Below are 16,944 nucleotides of genomic sequence, written 5' to 3' on the forward strand. Positions count from 1 at the left end.
GCAAAAGAGCTTTCAATATATCCACATTGTTTATAGCTCAGACTTTTAGCATCTTCCATTTAGTTGAAATATTATAAACAAGCTAGTGCCTTTATTTCTGCATTTTTAAGATTAACTGGATAGTAGCAAATGTATTTTCTCTTTTCCATCCCCTGTATCATCCTGTGTCCTTTCACTTGTATGAGTTTCGTTTTTAGCTCTGCAAGCATTGAAGTTCGTAGCTATTCCTTTTTCCTGTGGGACCAAGATCCATAACTGAGGTCTAGCTTCCATGGAAGCTCGTCCTCCCACACCATATGCCTCTCCCGCTGATTTCCTAGTTACAGCAGCAGCCATATGACAGGAGGTGATGGTCAAAAAGGGAATGCTGATCTCAAAGGTAGCCACGGCCATTACCATGGAGGACAATGAATATTAAGCAGCAGACCTCGTGCTGGATTCTGCATTCTTTGGGGAGTCAGTGCACAGAACAGCGCACTGAGGTGATAGTTCATGATGACCTGTGTTACCTAGCAGGTGGGCTGCTGAGCTTTGCATCCGCTTTTTTTTAGGCTATTTGGATTCATCTCCAGATGTGATCCTGCTGATATCTGTTAAAGCTAGATGGGATGGGACACAAACATCAACCCAATTACAAGCCTCATCCTGGAAGGGTCTGAGTACTCCCTTGGAGATTAACTCCCCTTGGTTTATGTAGAAATCAGTGGTTTTCAACACCTCAGGGAAAGGTTATATTTTTATCTGTTTACTATTTCAAACACACATTGAACACACAAGATTGACCACAACTGTTAATGCATGTTTGGTTAGCATCATAGATGCTCCATTTGTGAGCTGCTGAGACATGCCACCTATTCTTGATAAGATGTTGTTGTTTAATGTGGAAATTTGTTCCAGCATGTCTTTTAGTGGCCTGTGCTCAGCTTCTTTCATTAACTATTCTGTTGTTGTGTTTTTGTTTTTTTTTGCAAAAAGAACCACATATATTCTGAGAGTATTCTGAAAGGAGTTCTCCTTGCAGAAGGTGTTTGTAATTGTTAGAGCTGAAATACCTTTTAGAATCAAAAACAGGGTGTCCTAAGATACCTTTCAGAAAATCATCAGGCGTGAAGACATGCTTATAAACTTTATTCCTCTTTTTTCTTCTTAGAAAAGAAACAAGGGTAGAATATTTATTCATAAATCCTCATTTCCAGAGGTGAATTTGTACTTCTTATGCTAATAAACTCATGTCCCAAGTTAATCAGCCTCTTCTGAACTTTTCTTTGGCTATTGTATTGTGCAAAGCAGAACATGGGCACAAAAAGTATGATAACATTCTGTTGTGTTCCTGGTTCTTCTTTTCCCTATGTAATTTGAAAGAATGACTATATCACACTACTTTTGAATACAACAGAAGCTAATAAAGTGTAATTGCACATGAATTCCAAGCAGAAGAGGGTACTTATAAACACTAAGAGTACATTTTTTTCTGAAGTATTTTTTTGCAGAACTCTGTGAATAAGTATCAACAAAAATCACTCAAACTTCATCTTATTCTACCCTTACTGAGTATCTGAGTAGATCCCCGCTCACAATTTCAGTTTCCTTGTACCTCTTGTTAATTAAACACAGCCAAGTGCTTCAGTCTTACCTATTTATGTCATTCACAGGATATTGCCAAAATCTGTCTAGTTATAACATTCAGAAAAGCCATTAAAACAATCTACCTGATAGAATGAGAGTGGCTTATGAACCTATCATTTTCTTGGTCATTACAACCTTAATTTTCAAAGGAGATGATTTTTGTCCCATGTCTACTCTTATCGAGATCTTTCTAATGAAATTAATATATGGAAATGCATTGATGCATTTCAGGTTTTTTGAAAATTAATCAGGAGGCCTCTTTGTTAATTTTGCATTTTTCAGAGATTTTGTTTATTTTCAGATAAAACAGATATGTAACAATGTCCCTATGTTGAAATAATAAATTTACAGGAAAAGAAAAACTTATGAAGTACATTCTCATAAAGCGTTTTACCACATACATATTTAATTTGTTAATATTTTACTTTTGTGACCATGTTTCAGAGCAGAGAAGATAGAACTGCAATAATAATAAGACACTGTTCTTGTTATGGTCTGTCTCTAGCTACTGATGATTTTAAATTGTCATTCTCGCCTCTACATAGTGTGCTCAAAATTCTGCCTGGAAAAGACCAATTTTCAATTACATTCTGAAACAAAGGAAACTGGGGATTGGATACTTTGTCATTTTCAAAGTGCCACAATTCAGCACTTCTTTCTGGTATTAGCTTTCTATTTTTATCAGTTTTGCTCTTACAGATTTCAAGAGTTTGATGCAAAGTCTGGGAAGATGCATTAAAACACGGGGGGCTGATCATACCCCTCTTGTTTCTTCAATCAACCAAAATTCATACATGGCAAAATTTTTAGGGCTGATGGATTCTAACAGACAAAAGCATACATAAGTATGGAAGGAAGGAAGCGTTGATGAGGGGCTGGGTTGCAGAAAAGCCTTTCCAGTTGAGCCTTTACTCTCCCTTTCCCTGATCCTACTGAATATCCAGACCGCCTTCTCCAAGCCCTTTGATCTCTTGTTACCCACTTATCATACTCATTCACAAAAACTGATTAAATATAGTCATGATCACTTTGTTCTAGTGAAGGGAATTATATGCTTGTACAACCAGAAGTAACGTTCTTCCTTATTCCCCCAACCCAGGTTACCTCAAACTTGAAACTCTCGCTCTATCTCAGTCTTCTTCTGCTCCCAGTCCAGCCCAGACTGGCAGTACCTTCTTACCTAGAAGTGAAGGTGTGGAGTGGGGCCTCCTGCCCCATCGCTGTGCACCAGCAGAGTATATCACAACCCCATATCAGCTTGGCCAGGAGTCCTCACTTTCCACCCTTCTGTTGGCAGCCGTCAGTAATCTACCCAGCCCTCCTTACTGGCCTTTCCCATGATTTCCCTGGCTTCTGCCTGGAGTAAAGATGGAAAACAGAAGAAAACAAAAGAAAACACTGAGAGTAAAAAGCTCAGATATGCTGAAGACGGAAACCCAACCATATTATGACAAAACATTAAAGAAAGGGATTCTTCTCCCTTCCTGGAGCTGCTCCCCTGTGTGTCTGAGATGGACTATTAGCATCCTCTTTAAGTCTCTGGGGTTTTCTGAGTGTGTTGGTATTAGCCCTCTCCACATTCTCAGACTTAATTGAAAAAGGTTCCTGGTTACGAAAGACCATGTAGATTTTCCAGACCAGTAATCAGCTAATTAGAAGAGCATGTCTTTCCTTAAGAAACAGGCAGCAATCAAGGTCTACAAAAGGAATTAAGACTATTTCAGGTCAATGGCTTGAGACAGTTAAGGAGATAATGCCCAGTTCTCACTCAAGCCTTCTGATCAAAAGGGACAGCCCTTGACTCCTTGTGGCACTTAGCTAATGGTAGGCCACTTTCTTGACTGTTCTGTGAGCCTGTTTCTTATGTAGGACAATCTTGCCAAGGGCCAGATTTTCAAAGTCGAAATGGAAATAATTAGTTCTACTTTGAGAGAGGGATATAGATCTCTAGAGGTTCCTTGTAATTACATCCTTTATGATTCTATAAGTATTAAGTAAAGTTTTCAAAAGAGCTGTAGAAATTTCCCACTGATTTCTACACGATTTAAACATTAACCTGCATCAATTCTTTTGGAAATGTTGTTAGGTGCCTACCAACAACTTGCAGTCTTGAAGTTTGGCCTTCCAATACTCTTCAGGTTTCTCTCACATTCATTTTGATAGAGTCTGATCTCTTCAAGCCGAAGATGCATAGACAGGACGTTGTTGAACAAATAATTATGTATGCATTTGAGAGGCTACACAGCAAATTCATGTGGGCCAAAATTATCTTGTATTTAATGGAATGCTCAAATCTTGAACAGATTCAGCCCAAATAAACATTTCCTCACTGTTTCTTATAAATAACTCTAAAATATCATTTACTGTAGTGACTCTTCATATTTTCCCTAGAATCTGTACATGTTTAAATAATGATATAATACCTAACAATCTGTTCATTCAGCAACTCTACATAAACCATTAATTGGCGTCCAACAAATTCCAAACTGAAACAGAAGCTTGGGATGATTTTTTTCCCCTAGCTTGGAATTTCTGCCATGGTACAGAAGACTATTCCCATATGGTCCTGCAGTTGCCTATAAAAGATTGTTATTAGCAGCACTAAGCTAAAATTCTAATGTTCTTATAACACTTGAGGGATTGACTTAGAAAAGTATGTTGTGTTCTCTTTTTTTTTTCTGTTGTCACCTAAACATTTCAGAGATTTATATTTCATTATTGTCTTTGTGACCTTGTCTCCTCTTGTGTTGCAGAACACCTAGCACTTGTCTCTTCTGTCAGCTCTGCACCTGATATAAAAATAATACACTACCTCACCACAGTTTAACCTCTTGATAACACGCTATTTTATGTCAAATTCAAGTTGAAATTAATTGATTTATGCAGTGCTGGCTGCTGTTGTGCACCACATACATGTCACTTGCAAAATGAATGCATTGTCACTTGACAATGAATACCATTTCTCAAAACTTAAAACTGCTGAGATGTATCTTAACTGTTACCACTTATCACAGATCTCCCTGAAGTCAGCAGTGCTGTGCCAGTTGTGGGACTGATCCGCAATCATTAGCAGTCATCTAGCAATGGTACTGTCTTGTGTTGCTTTCCTTTAAATCTTACACAAAGAATTTTCTTTTTTTTCCAGGATAGAAAGCCTAGGAATTTTACATGTACTACTAAATAAAGATTTTCATTTAAAATGTCTGCAGTACCTTTTCGAAGCAGCGGGTGGCACTTGCAGAGCAACAATGTTCTGTGCTTTAGCTGCCTTTGCAATGGTTACAGTGGTTTATTGCTTTGTCCTTGTCATTTTGGACAAATTGCATAGGAATGCAGAATTCAGATCAAGTTCACACTGGCAGGAATGAGTTATTTTATCTGCCTGAAGTCTGTCCTACCAACAGCAGCAATGAAAGACACCAGCGCTTGTGGAAGAAGCACTACAAACAGATTTCCTAATTCTGTGTCTACAGGCACACTTGTATAAATAAACTGAAAGGAATATGGGAACCATGCTGTTTTATTCATGTTTTGATAGGAGTACACACTTCCTATCTAAAATATTTTCATCGAGGAAGTATTATTGGTAGCTTGCTGACCTGTCACAGCTGTTCCTTACAGATCCAGGTAACCTCCAGGAGTTCCTTAAATGTGTTGTTGAAAACATATTTAACAGTAACAGATAATGTTAGGCGATTTCAGGATGGTGTCTTGTGCTAAGAAAAAATGCTTTATAGCAGAACGTTATATGGCATTGTTATTTATGCACTAAGTGTACTTATAGCCTGTATAAATAAGTGAATAAATAAATAATGGTTAATAATGATACACTGAGGGTATCCTCAGTACATCACAATCTATAATAAAAAAATCAGCAGGCTACACGGATAGACAATAAAATAACCTCAGTAGAGTATTGTATACTTATTTAATTTTGTATCATCTGATCAAGTAATGTGTTTTCCACATTAGCACTGCTAGTAATTTCCTCTGCAACATTGAAGAACTCGGCAGGTACCACAAGTTTTTAATTGCCAGCCTCCTACACCAGCATGCTGTATCCAGGCATTATTATACAAAATAGTGATCATCAACCCCATTTGCTGTTTTTACAGTACTATTGCATTTGCTTGGTGTGCTATGCAAATTTGGGAAATTAAATGGGAAGCAGTTTGGTTTCTTTATCTTATATAGAAATAAGGGCACATTTTAAAAATCTACAATAATGTTTGATTTTCTTAAACGTGTTGCTATTTGACTGACTACTGAATCCTTTAAATATAATAAATGGATCATTTGTACACATCTAAAAATACTGTCTTGCATTGCTTCTTCTGGCTGAAGCAAGGACTCCTAAGTCTTAAGAGCAGTGAGGACCATCATCTTCAAAAGGTGTAATCCTTGGACGTTCCTGAGCTGTATGTATTATCAGTTCCATTTTGGACCACTGAGATCCCTAGGCACCAAGGTGTAGGACCTTGTTCATGTTCATGTACTCCTGGATTAAGCAACGGGATACCTGGCTCCAGTCTAAATTCTATCACAATGGAGAGATGGACAGGGTGATAACAAACCTTCGGACCTTCACCTAAAACTCAATCCATCGGGTATGCTCAGACTAGTTAATGCCCAAGTACATACTTCTTCAGGAGTTAGTTTCACATCTAGTCCTTCTTTGTTAACTGCACTGTCCAGAGAGAGGATTCAGCAGTCCCCAGAAGCTGAATGTGCCAGATGTATGTAATCCTTGGCCTAGACATGTTAGCAGCTTTTCTTCAGCTGTTCTTACTCGCTGGCACTAGATGGCCTGGGGAGGCACTAAATGTAACTGTACATGTGCCCAGCCTCCCTATAAACTCCCACTTTTCCTGGGCACCTTCCCTTGTTGACAGCCTGGGTGAATTTTCCTTCTTGGGCCACACGCTTAATGCCAAGGTGTTTTGATATCTGTTTTAAACACCTAAAATAACTGGTCTATAGCAGATAGGGAGCTGTAGAAATTTTCAGGAAAAATGATTTGACTCAGCTTTTTTCTGAAATTGGATGAACAAAAACTGGATTTGGAAGGAAATTAATGCTTTCACTATTTGAAATACTTTACATTTCTAAGACACGTCAACAAGCAAGTAATTGACATTAAAAATAAATGGATTACACTAGTAAGCAGTACTCTTTTTTTCCCTGATGTTTGATGCAGTTTTAATTATTCTAAGAAAATTATCTATAACAGAAAAAACAACTGAATCAAAAAAGCTGTTTTTCCCCCTTCATTATTCCCTTAAGTTTAAGATTTCTAGTTAAGTCCTAAAACAAACAATCAAACAAACAAAAACCAAACCAAAACAAACCAAAACAAAAAAACTAATATTGCAAAAGCATAGGTACTCCTGAGGTTTGGAATTTTTTTTCCCCAATCTGGATACAGGAAAAAATTAATCATCTGGAATTTCAGCTCCTAATTGCTGACATTAGAAGAAAAAAAGATGTGAAAGAGTTGCCATTGCTTTCACCAGTACGAGTTATATGTAAATCCATAGTAAGGTACCATGCTGAGGTACTGTAAATAAGTTTAAACATACTGAAATATGATTTGATATATAAAATATTTACTCCTACAAAACATTTAACTGGTTTATATCATACTGTGATTTTCAGTTTATCTTGCTGTTAACAATATCCAGGTAACAGAACAATTTTTTATTATGTGCTATATTATACTAACATATTATGTTAGTTATACTATACTAACAGTGCTGTTAGTATTTTTGGAATAGTTCCTGACATGCCAATATCTTATTTTCCAAACTACATTCTGAAGTGTTCCATACCTTTTTTCAGTTTTCAAGCTGCAAGATTTTTTTAAGAAAACACTAGAATTCCAAGAATAGTGGTATTTTCAATTCATCCATGTTCTTACTTCCACGGTCTATACAGTCTATACAGAGACGAGTTAGGACTTTAGAAGGGTGAAAGGGATCACACTTAAAATGGCAATTTTTAGGAAAGAGATTGTAGTTTGCTGTTACAAGTGTGACTTAAAAAGCAGTAGCCATTATATTAAGGACAGCCAGAATAAGTAACAAGTTTTAAGGTAATTTTTAGACTTCTATTTTTCTCCACAGTGGACATCCTACCATGAATCAGAGTCGATCTAAGTCTCGAGAGAAGTTCTAGCAAAATTGTTTGTTGAATGACTCTGGATTTGTGGTATCTTTTTAGAAATCTGTAAGTAATACTTCTGTAAGTAATACTTACATCCTTAATTCAGACATGCACAAATTAAATAAATCAAATAGTTATAATAAACAGTTTTAAAGAAATGTGCTTAAAGGTTCCATTTCAGACTGATTTATTTAAAAAGAGCACATATTGCTAGAAGCTCCTAATATCGGTCTCAAACGTATGTTTCAAGATGATAATCTCCAAACAGTTGACAGAATTACGTCTTATAAGGTACTAGAGGCTTTCTGGTCATCACAGGTCCAATTCTTCAGCTAAATTCTTCAGCTGTGATTTGTTCTTTGATTTGCCATGTTTGTTACCACTTTCTCAGGAATTGTTTGCTTTTCTTGTAGCCCAGTCCTTTCGTTTAACGTCCAGGAATTCCCAAACAATGTTCGCAAGTACATGGTTAAAATGCTGATCATGACCAGAGGCAGTCAGGGGGAAGCATAGTAAGGATTAAGACAAAGTTGTGACTTGGCCAACTTGGGAAGAAAATATAATAACGGGAATAATATTAATGCTAATCAGCAAAACTATCTGCTTCTTTGCACCCAGAGCCAGCTAAGGATTGGGATAGGAAGGCCAAAAGCTGCAAGATAAGGCTAGGACTTTACACATTCAAGAAATTTGCCCTGCATGACCATTTTGATCTTTTTCCACTACCATTTTCCTGTAAAAAAAACACTAGTGCCACAGACTGTGAAAAATATCTGTATGACAGACAACATTATGTGTTTAATTTTATATACACTCAGCACGATGTTTCATTGGTCTGTCAATGTGCATGCTGTTTCATGGCAATTAAAAAATACATTTTTTCTTAATTTTATAGCTCCGTAAATCTGTTTTCAGCATCAGAGCAAGAAATCTTCTTGAAAAAGAGACAGCAATCAATAAAATTTTAAGGTAGGAATCAGCAGTGATTTGGTGTTATCTTGAATGTCAACTGATTTCTCCTAACTTTGCTTTTCATTAATATTACTGCATGTACAATATTTATGATAACCTGTCCCTTGGTAGTACATGTGTTGTCTTCATTATCAAAGATAAATTGCTCTTTGGGTATATTATGTGTTTGAACAGCAAGAAGAGAGAGATGTACATGTTCAACATGTATTTGAACTCTGTGCTATGTAGAAGGATTGTGTTTCAGTTCCTTTCACTTCTTCCTTCAAAATTAACCCAAACATATCTCTTCAGAGGCAATGCTACTTTGCCTAAAGAATTCCAACCTAGTTCTTGTGTAGACATGCAAATAAATATTCATAGGCTTTGTGCACTTGAAAGCATAGACTTCAGATAATCATATTCCAAGTAGGAGACATACAATGAAAAAGACTTTAAAACTGTGACTTCTGTAGAAGATATCCCTGAATGTTTTAATAATAATCACTCACTTAGGTATTCCATAAAAAGTAAATACTCAGTACTGTAAGGAAATAATGCACTCCCAAGTCTCTAAGACCCAAGTTTAAAGCTATTGTCTGTGTAATGCCATGCTGCAGTTTTTCATGCCACTGTCTGCTTCACATTAGAATGATTATCATTGATACAATATGTATTAGCAATGTCAACAAATTATAGATCATTCATATTTTATATTTACATTGTCACCAAAGCAGGTTCATTTCTAGAATGCTGTGACTGGGAAATGACTTGTCCCAGGGAAATAATCAGTATAAGCATGAATAACTGATTTGAGAAGTACAGTTGTGGGATTAGATGAAGTATGGCAGTGTTTTATGGGAAGCAGTGCACTAAGAATTCAGTGTGAGTTCTGAATTGTGAAGTTGCTTGAAAAATGCCTTATACTTACATGCTATTTGAGAAATATTACAGCTCTTTAGTTCTTTTAATATTCTATAAGAATACAGCACACAGAGAACTGTAGAAATTAATGTGCAACTTTATCTATCTTGAAACCCATTGTAATGAAAACACAAACAATTACAAATTCAAGTGAATGTTCTTTGTCAAAATATTAACAAGAAATATAACTGAAAGGCCATAAGTATTCATTTTTAAGAAAACTTAGGGCTCTCTTTATAAGCATTTGAAGTCCGTGAATATACTTTGATTTTATGGGCATCGCTGTTACGGATGGGTAAATACCTGTTTCTTTGTCTTAATCAAAAACCTTTAAAAATATGGTTTTACTGAAACACTTCATGGCAGTGTTTCAGTAAAGAATTCATAATAAAATTCTTTGCTATATTCTTTGCTATTATGTTATATATATTTTTATATATATTCTTTGCTATTATGTTATATATTATATTATTATATTATCAAAATGTTATTGATGCCTCTAGGGTTACACAAATTTCAGTTTCTTTGGCATTTTCCTTACACTATACCACAGAGAAAACATGGACAGAGAGAATACGTCACTTTATATATACATATATATTATTTATTTAAACTGTCACATCTGTAGGGGCTCAATTTCTGGTGAGTTCTTCCATCAGCCCCGAACTTCCTCCTTTTCAAGAGAAGTCTGAAGCAGAGTGGGAGGAGAATCCAAATGAACCTTTGTTTGAACTTCACAAGGTTTTCAGAGGTACCAGGACAGAATCAGAAATCAGTCCCTCCAATTTCAATCCCACTGACTTCCTCTTGGTCCTTTAGAGCCTGACTTCTGCCAAATCTATGTATCAAGGAGGACTTCTCATCAATTCATCTCTGAATTCCTCTGAAGAAAAGATTCAGAGGCAGAAGAAGAAAGTTTTAATCTAATAATTAGTTAAATTATTAATTTATTTTAATCTATTTAAATTGATAATTTAATGTACATTTAATGTGCTTTCCCATCTACTTCCTGTGTCATGATTGATGAATTTTTGAGGAACACAGAGAAAAGGAGAGAACTTCTGTCAAGTAAGCAAAATGTGGGATCATATGTCCTCCAGTGCTTTATAGGGCTGCATGTAAGTCACTTACAAAGAGACAGTCTTTAATCTCCTCCTGAGAAAATGGAACAATCATATATTCATATCCTCAGAATATATGTATTTATGCCTCAGAATTGTTAAGTAGGCTTTGAACTGTGACATCTCCACTGCATGTTCCAGCATAAAAAGGTTGTGTTCATGGTGTATCTATTTGGTGAGCATGCTGGTAGAGAGCATTGCCAGTGATGGGCATGCTGGTGCTGAGCACTGCCAGTTTTTCCATGATAGTGGAAGGGAGCTTTACAAACAGAAAAAGAAGTGATTAAAAAAAGGATAATCTTTACACCTGAAAATTTGGATTCAGCTCTAGGAACACAGGAAAACCCAAATGTGCAAGAGATGGGAAGATTCTTTTTCTTATTTTTACTTTCATCATAAAAGCTTTATACTCCGAATCTCAGCCATTCTGAATATCTGACAAAAGAAGAAATGACATTTATGCCAAAAACAATAAGAGAAAATTCAAGACATCCCTTCTGAAAAGATTCCTTCTAAAAGTCTTTTTAGTTTTTGTCTGCCTGAATTAAGTATCATTTATCTAGAGCAATGCCTCTTCAAGGTAAAGCTGCCCACAGGCAACTTCAGCTTGACCAAATTGCTGTACTAAAAAGAGCATTTTAAGTCTGTTCTGACTTAAGCCCACCTCTTACCTTTTTCCCCTTAGTTTTTAAATCTTGCAAAATTGCATTTTAATCAAATTCTAACTTTTTCAACATAACCAACCAAGTAGGAGGAAAACAGGTACGGTTACCCCTTTCTTGTGCATCTTCCTCTATCCAAACTTTGTTTTTCTCTTTGTGTGAAACACTGAACTGTTGTTTGACATCTTCTTCCCCCAAGAGGAAGAAGGAGGGCATAAACTGTCCTAACCATGCAGAGTTACAGTTCTTACATTCAATTCTAGGTGTCTCACCTGCTCATCTATTGTTACATTATGCAACAAAATGGACTGCTAGTCCCTCAAAGTAGAGGCTACCTCGGGTCTTTTCATTATCCTCTAAGTTTCTTACTCTATTTCAGGTGAACCACCTATTTTCTGAAGAGCCTTGCTTGGAAACCAGCCTTCACTTTTTCCTCTTGAGGTCTTGGTGCAGTTAGTCCTGGGAGCAGAGTCAAGGATGTGGCAGCTACTGTCCTGAGTACCTTGACTCTGACCAGTGACTTGCATCACCTTTGCCATTATCAGAGCACAGAGCAGCCTGATTCTTCACATAAATCAAGAGCTTCACCTTTCTGAGGAAAATGAAGGAATATAAAAGTGAGTTATTGGCAGTTAGCATAACTTTTTCAAAACAAGATCACATTTAGTATGAATTACAACCAGCTCCATTTTTCCCAAAAATTAGGATGTGTTTTCCTCAGCAGCAATAGCCACTGCTTCTAGCAAATTTCATTCCTTCTGTGTATCTTCAGTGTTTCCCATGTTTTACCACTCTTTCTTGCTATGTTCACTGCTTTTTATCTTAAAAGCAAGTTCTGTGCATACAGTTCTTTTGACCTTCATTCCTTGTGGGATTATCATCTAAAAATGAGTGTCTAGTCCTTGATTGTTCCCACTGGCTTTTTGAAGTGGTGAAGGTGGAGAAGATCCAGTCAAAATCTTGTCAATAAAGTAATCTGTTCTCTCTGGTGCTGGGGATAAGTCGTGAATGATGTAGAATGGTGGGGAAATTGAGCAAATTAACAGTAGTCTCACATAGGCCAAAATGTAATCAAAGTATCCATAGTGCAGAACATGATTCTGGTGTCTATTAAACCATACTTCATAGAATCATAGAATGGTTGAAGTTGGAAGGGACCTCTGGAGGACATCCTACCTATCAAGCCCCCCAGGCCCTGTGCTCAAACAAGACCAACGAAAAGCTGTTTTCCCAGGACCATGTCCATCTGGCTTTTGAAGATCTCTGAGGAGGGAGACTCCACAACCTCTCTGAGAAACCTGTGCCAGTGATCAGTCACTCTCATGTAAGGGCTTATGCCCATGTTTTCTAAAACACAAGGAATAATTTGAAAGTTCTATGGTCTGTTGATAAGGCAATCAAACTCACTAAAATCACTAAAATTCAGTTTATTATAAAATATATTGTGACAGGTTTGGAAACTAGCATTTTTAAAATGAGTAGCTTTTAATTTGCTTTCCATTATAGCTGATGCTATAGTGAAACTGTAAACTGGTGCTAGGCATCTGCAACAGGATTTTCACTGTTCTGGTCAAAGTTTGTCTGATGCTTTTACTGGGCCTGAGGGAATAACACAACTCATGCCTAAGTGCTTAAGTTTCACAAACAGCTAATTCACTGAAGTGCATTTATCATATATCCAAAACTGAAACTGCCATGAGTGCTTCTGGGGGGAAGAAAAACAAAGAATTGCTTGAATTAAATATCCAGTTCTACTAAGTTGCTAATATGCTAGAAGATATTTAATTCAGGCTGTGTTCATACAAATATTTCATTAAAATACAGTGATTTTTTTTTCTGGATATTGGAGTATGCAAGAAATGAGATTGAGTGTGCTTCTAGGAAAGTTACAAAGTTAATCTATGAATAAATTCTCTCTGGACAGTAATACAGTGATATAATACACCTCCTCTCATAAGGGTCTGAGCAAACATTTATCATTAGTTTGTTTATCAGAAAAACACAGACATATTGGTTGGAAGGGAACTTTAAAGTTATGTTGTCTAACTGCCCACTTGAAGTAGGTCTACTGCTAACCTTGGATCTGGTCAGCTGTGCATTTTCCACCTTCTCTGGTTCCAGTACTGCATTACCCTACTCTTGAGAAAGGTTTTCCCTATGTCCAGTGTGAACCCCGCAAGCCACAGTTTCTGGCCAGTGCTGACTTTTCTGTTGTCTCGCATTAACAAGAGCTTAGCTCCACGCTTTAACATCCTCTTCACCAATATAAAGAAGCCCAACTCCCTCAACTTTCTCTGGCAGTATTTCTCCCTGTATTGTAGGCCACCTGCCAACTGGGTAACCCCAGTGTACATGCTCCAGTGTTTCAGCATCTCTCTTGGAGTACCCAGAACTGTCCCCCAGGTGCAGCCTCTCCAGCTCAAAGTAAAGGAGGGATAATAACTTCCCTCCATCTGCTGACTACACTCCTCTGCAATATAGTAGGTAGTTCGCCTTATTCATGGTAGGAACATATTCAACTTACCATCCAGTTAGCTCCATCCCAGCCAGATACAGTGCACAGTGTGACTCCCAGATCCTTTTCCTCAGCCCGTCACTCCACAGCCTTCATGGATGCATGGAGGTATTCTGAACAAGGTGTGAAACGTTGCACATTTCCTTGTCAAACCTCCTGAAGCTTTTGCTGTCTAGTCCTCATGTTTATCAGTTTTAAATCACTTACGAGAAGTTTCTCTGCATATAATTTGCATTTTCTCTTAAGTGTGTGATTTCTTTCTTCCTAACTGCCAGGCTTTGATACTGTGCATTTCTCAGAACAAATAATCTAGTTAAGTTCAGATGATGATGATTGTCATGAGGCACAAAATCCAGATTTAGTCACTACCTTCTTAAATCTCCATGAGCATATGACATCATGGGATTTCACCTGCCTCCTGCAAACACAAACAGAAAGAAATACCGGGATGCATATATCCATTGGAAAGAAGTTACTCTGATTTATGTTTTTAGTGCCAAGTGATAGACCCACCATGTTGTAGATCTCTGTGATAAATAGCACTGTGGTGACATTGGGCTAGTGGGCTGTGAAGGCTCCAACACTGCAGGTATTGCAAAGCAAGTTAGCCAAACATCTGCCCAAAGCAGTGTAGATACCATCCATCCTGCTTTGAGAGAGATGATAAGTTAGTCGAACGCTTGAGGTTCCTTCTGCTCAGTTGATTCTATCAATTCTTCTGAAATCCTCTTCTGTAACCCAAGGAAAATAATAATTATTCTAACAACTGGTAGAAGAAATGCTGAAACAGCAAGGCAGGGATGACAATGAGCATACAAAACTCTCTAACAAGTGTAGCACAAAGTATTTTTCTAGCATGACAGCATGATTGAAGGTGATGGCACTGACAACCATTCTAAGCTTCTCATTTTTCTTCCAGATCTCACTTTGGATCCATACTCCTATTATTTATGTGTTTTAATTAAAAAGAAGGAGAACTACCAGAGAAGAGTGAAAAACAGAGTCATAGTGGGGAAAGTACACAGTCAGGAAGCCTTTTGCCATCAAGCATGATGATGCCGTGCTGTCAAGAATAGCATTTATTCAACCGTAGGTAGAGTAGAGTGGTGAATAGAGTGGTCCCTCCAACAGCATGTAGGTTTTTTATGTTTAAAAAAAAAAAAAAGGAGATTCAATTCATTAGAAAGTATGAAATATCACCAGCTGGGTCTTGTGTGAGTTTCTCTGAATAATCGTTTGCATAGCACAGAATGAGCAATAAGTCATGCACTGTGTCAACTTAGAATTGCAATACCCTTGGAAAGTGAAAATATTTTTCTAAGGTTGAAATTCCATTTCTCAGCTATCAGAGGAGTTCTGTCAACTCTCTTTTAATGGAAACCTCTCTTTTTCTTAAGCAAATCTATCTAGTGAAAGAAGGATATGGATGCTCTGTTTAGCTAAAGCACACTTACTAACCAAATCTCTGAATTAAGTACTAATTTCTGACAAAATAGTGTACAATATGTGGTTGCCAAAATTCACTAAAAGCAAAAGGAAACAAATGAGCAAACAAGTGAGAAAAAAAAAAAAAAAAAAAAAAAAAACAGGAAAATGCTGCAAGTTCAATGCCTTCCTGGAAAGTAGATATTGCATATTACAGGATGTCAGCAATGTGCGGTGTTTCATCTCAAACCATATTTGGTCCCAGTTACAGAAGACCACTCAAAGATGTGCTGTAAGTCTGGAGCATGGACATAAATATTTTGCTTTGTACAGCCCTGGAAGGAAAGTACCCAAAAATGACAGCTGCACTTGTACTTTCCCCGTCCCTGTTGCTGAGAAGCTGGTATTACTGCTTATTGATGCATTGCTTGACCCTTTGCACACTTAAAGAATTAAGTATTGTGGGAACATAAATTCTACAGAAAACTGAAAAAATACTTCAAAGATAAGCCTTGCTAAAACACGGAAAAGGTTCACCAAATGACTGGTTATGATGCAGAGTGGGAGTCATTACCTTGGAAATAATATATTTTCATGGAAAATCTGTTGCTGTTTTATTGTTTTTGTCTGTTAAACCACGCTCTTGCTTCCCAGAAAGCCAATCTGACTTGTCTGAATGCACTACCTCAGAAATTATCATTTATGCTGAAAATTCTATGCCATCATCACATATTTCTTCATAGGGCCTGCACTAGACAACGCATGCTGAGTGGGTCCTTTGAGGGGCAGCCTGCAAAGGAAAGGTCAATACTTAGTGTCCAGCATCATATACGACAAGAACGCAGGTAAAAACAGACAGAATGGTTTAAAAATGTTCTTAACATGAGGGTGATGAACAGAGTTAAATTTGAGCAATACCTGGCATGTGTAAAAATGAAATTAATTACATGTACAGAGAGCTGAATTCTACATTCTTCACTGTAAATGTAATGAAATTCATTGTAGTGTATAAATGGAAAAAATGCCTTTTTATTTCAAATGTCATTTCCTTTGCTGACAACAAAGCTATCAATTTAAAGATCAGAAGGAAATAAATTGGCTTATGTTAGACCAGATTGAAAACAATTGAAGTACATATAAGCTTCTGATGTTGGCAAGAAAAAAATGATAAGAATATGAGATATTGTATGGCTGGAGAACAGTACTTTATAATGGCTATCCTATAAAGGTCAAAGTTTCATCTTGAGATATATCGTTAAATTGATTATGATTGTTTCAGGTCACTAAGACATGGTTCCAACAGCCAGCGAATCAGTAGAGGAAAGTCTCTTGAAACGTTGACTCAAGATGTAAGTCCTCACAGAAAAGATGGTTTCAACTTGGGAATATAGGAAATATGAATATGTACTAGATAGTAAATGCTTGTGTAAGGCTAATTTTTTATCTGTGATCTTGCTTACAATCTGTCTTTTGAAATCTTGAAATCACAAAACAAATACTGTAATTGCATTTAAATTATCCTCAAAATAATTGCGATGGTTTTATCACTGATAGGCTTACT

The 16,944-nt window shown here is 36.9% G+C and overlaps 1 protein-coding gene across 3 annotated transcripts in view; it reads left to right on the forward strand.

Annotated features, from left to right (window-relative positions):
* The window catches only part of NALCN (sodium leak channel, non-selective), a 234,875-nt gene that overhangs the window by 183,971 nt on the left and 33,960 nt on the right, over positions 1 to 16,944 (forward strand). For all 3 annotated transcript variants that reach the window (XM_040537921.1, XM_040537936.1, XM_040537929.1), the window contains exons 18-20: positions 8,684 to 8,757; positions 16,127 to 16,228; positions 16,663 to 16,732. In XM_040537921.1, the coding sequence (XP_040393855.1) occupies positions 8,684 to 8,757; positions 16,127 to 16,228; positions 16,663 to 16,732 (246 nt within the window). The remainder of the gene's footprint in view (positions 1 to 8,683; positions 8,758 to 16,126; positions 16,229 to 16,662; positions 16,733 to 16,944) is intronic.

This window comes from Cygnus olor, chromosome 1 (genome assembly GCF_009769625.2).
Source record: "Cygnus olor isolate bCygOlo1 chromosome 1, bCygOlo1.pri.v2, whole genome shotgun sequence".
NCBI classification, from domain to species: Eukaryota; Metazoa; Chordata; class Aves; order Anseriformes; family Anatidae; genus Cygnus; species Cygnus olor.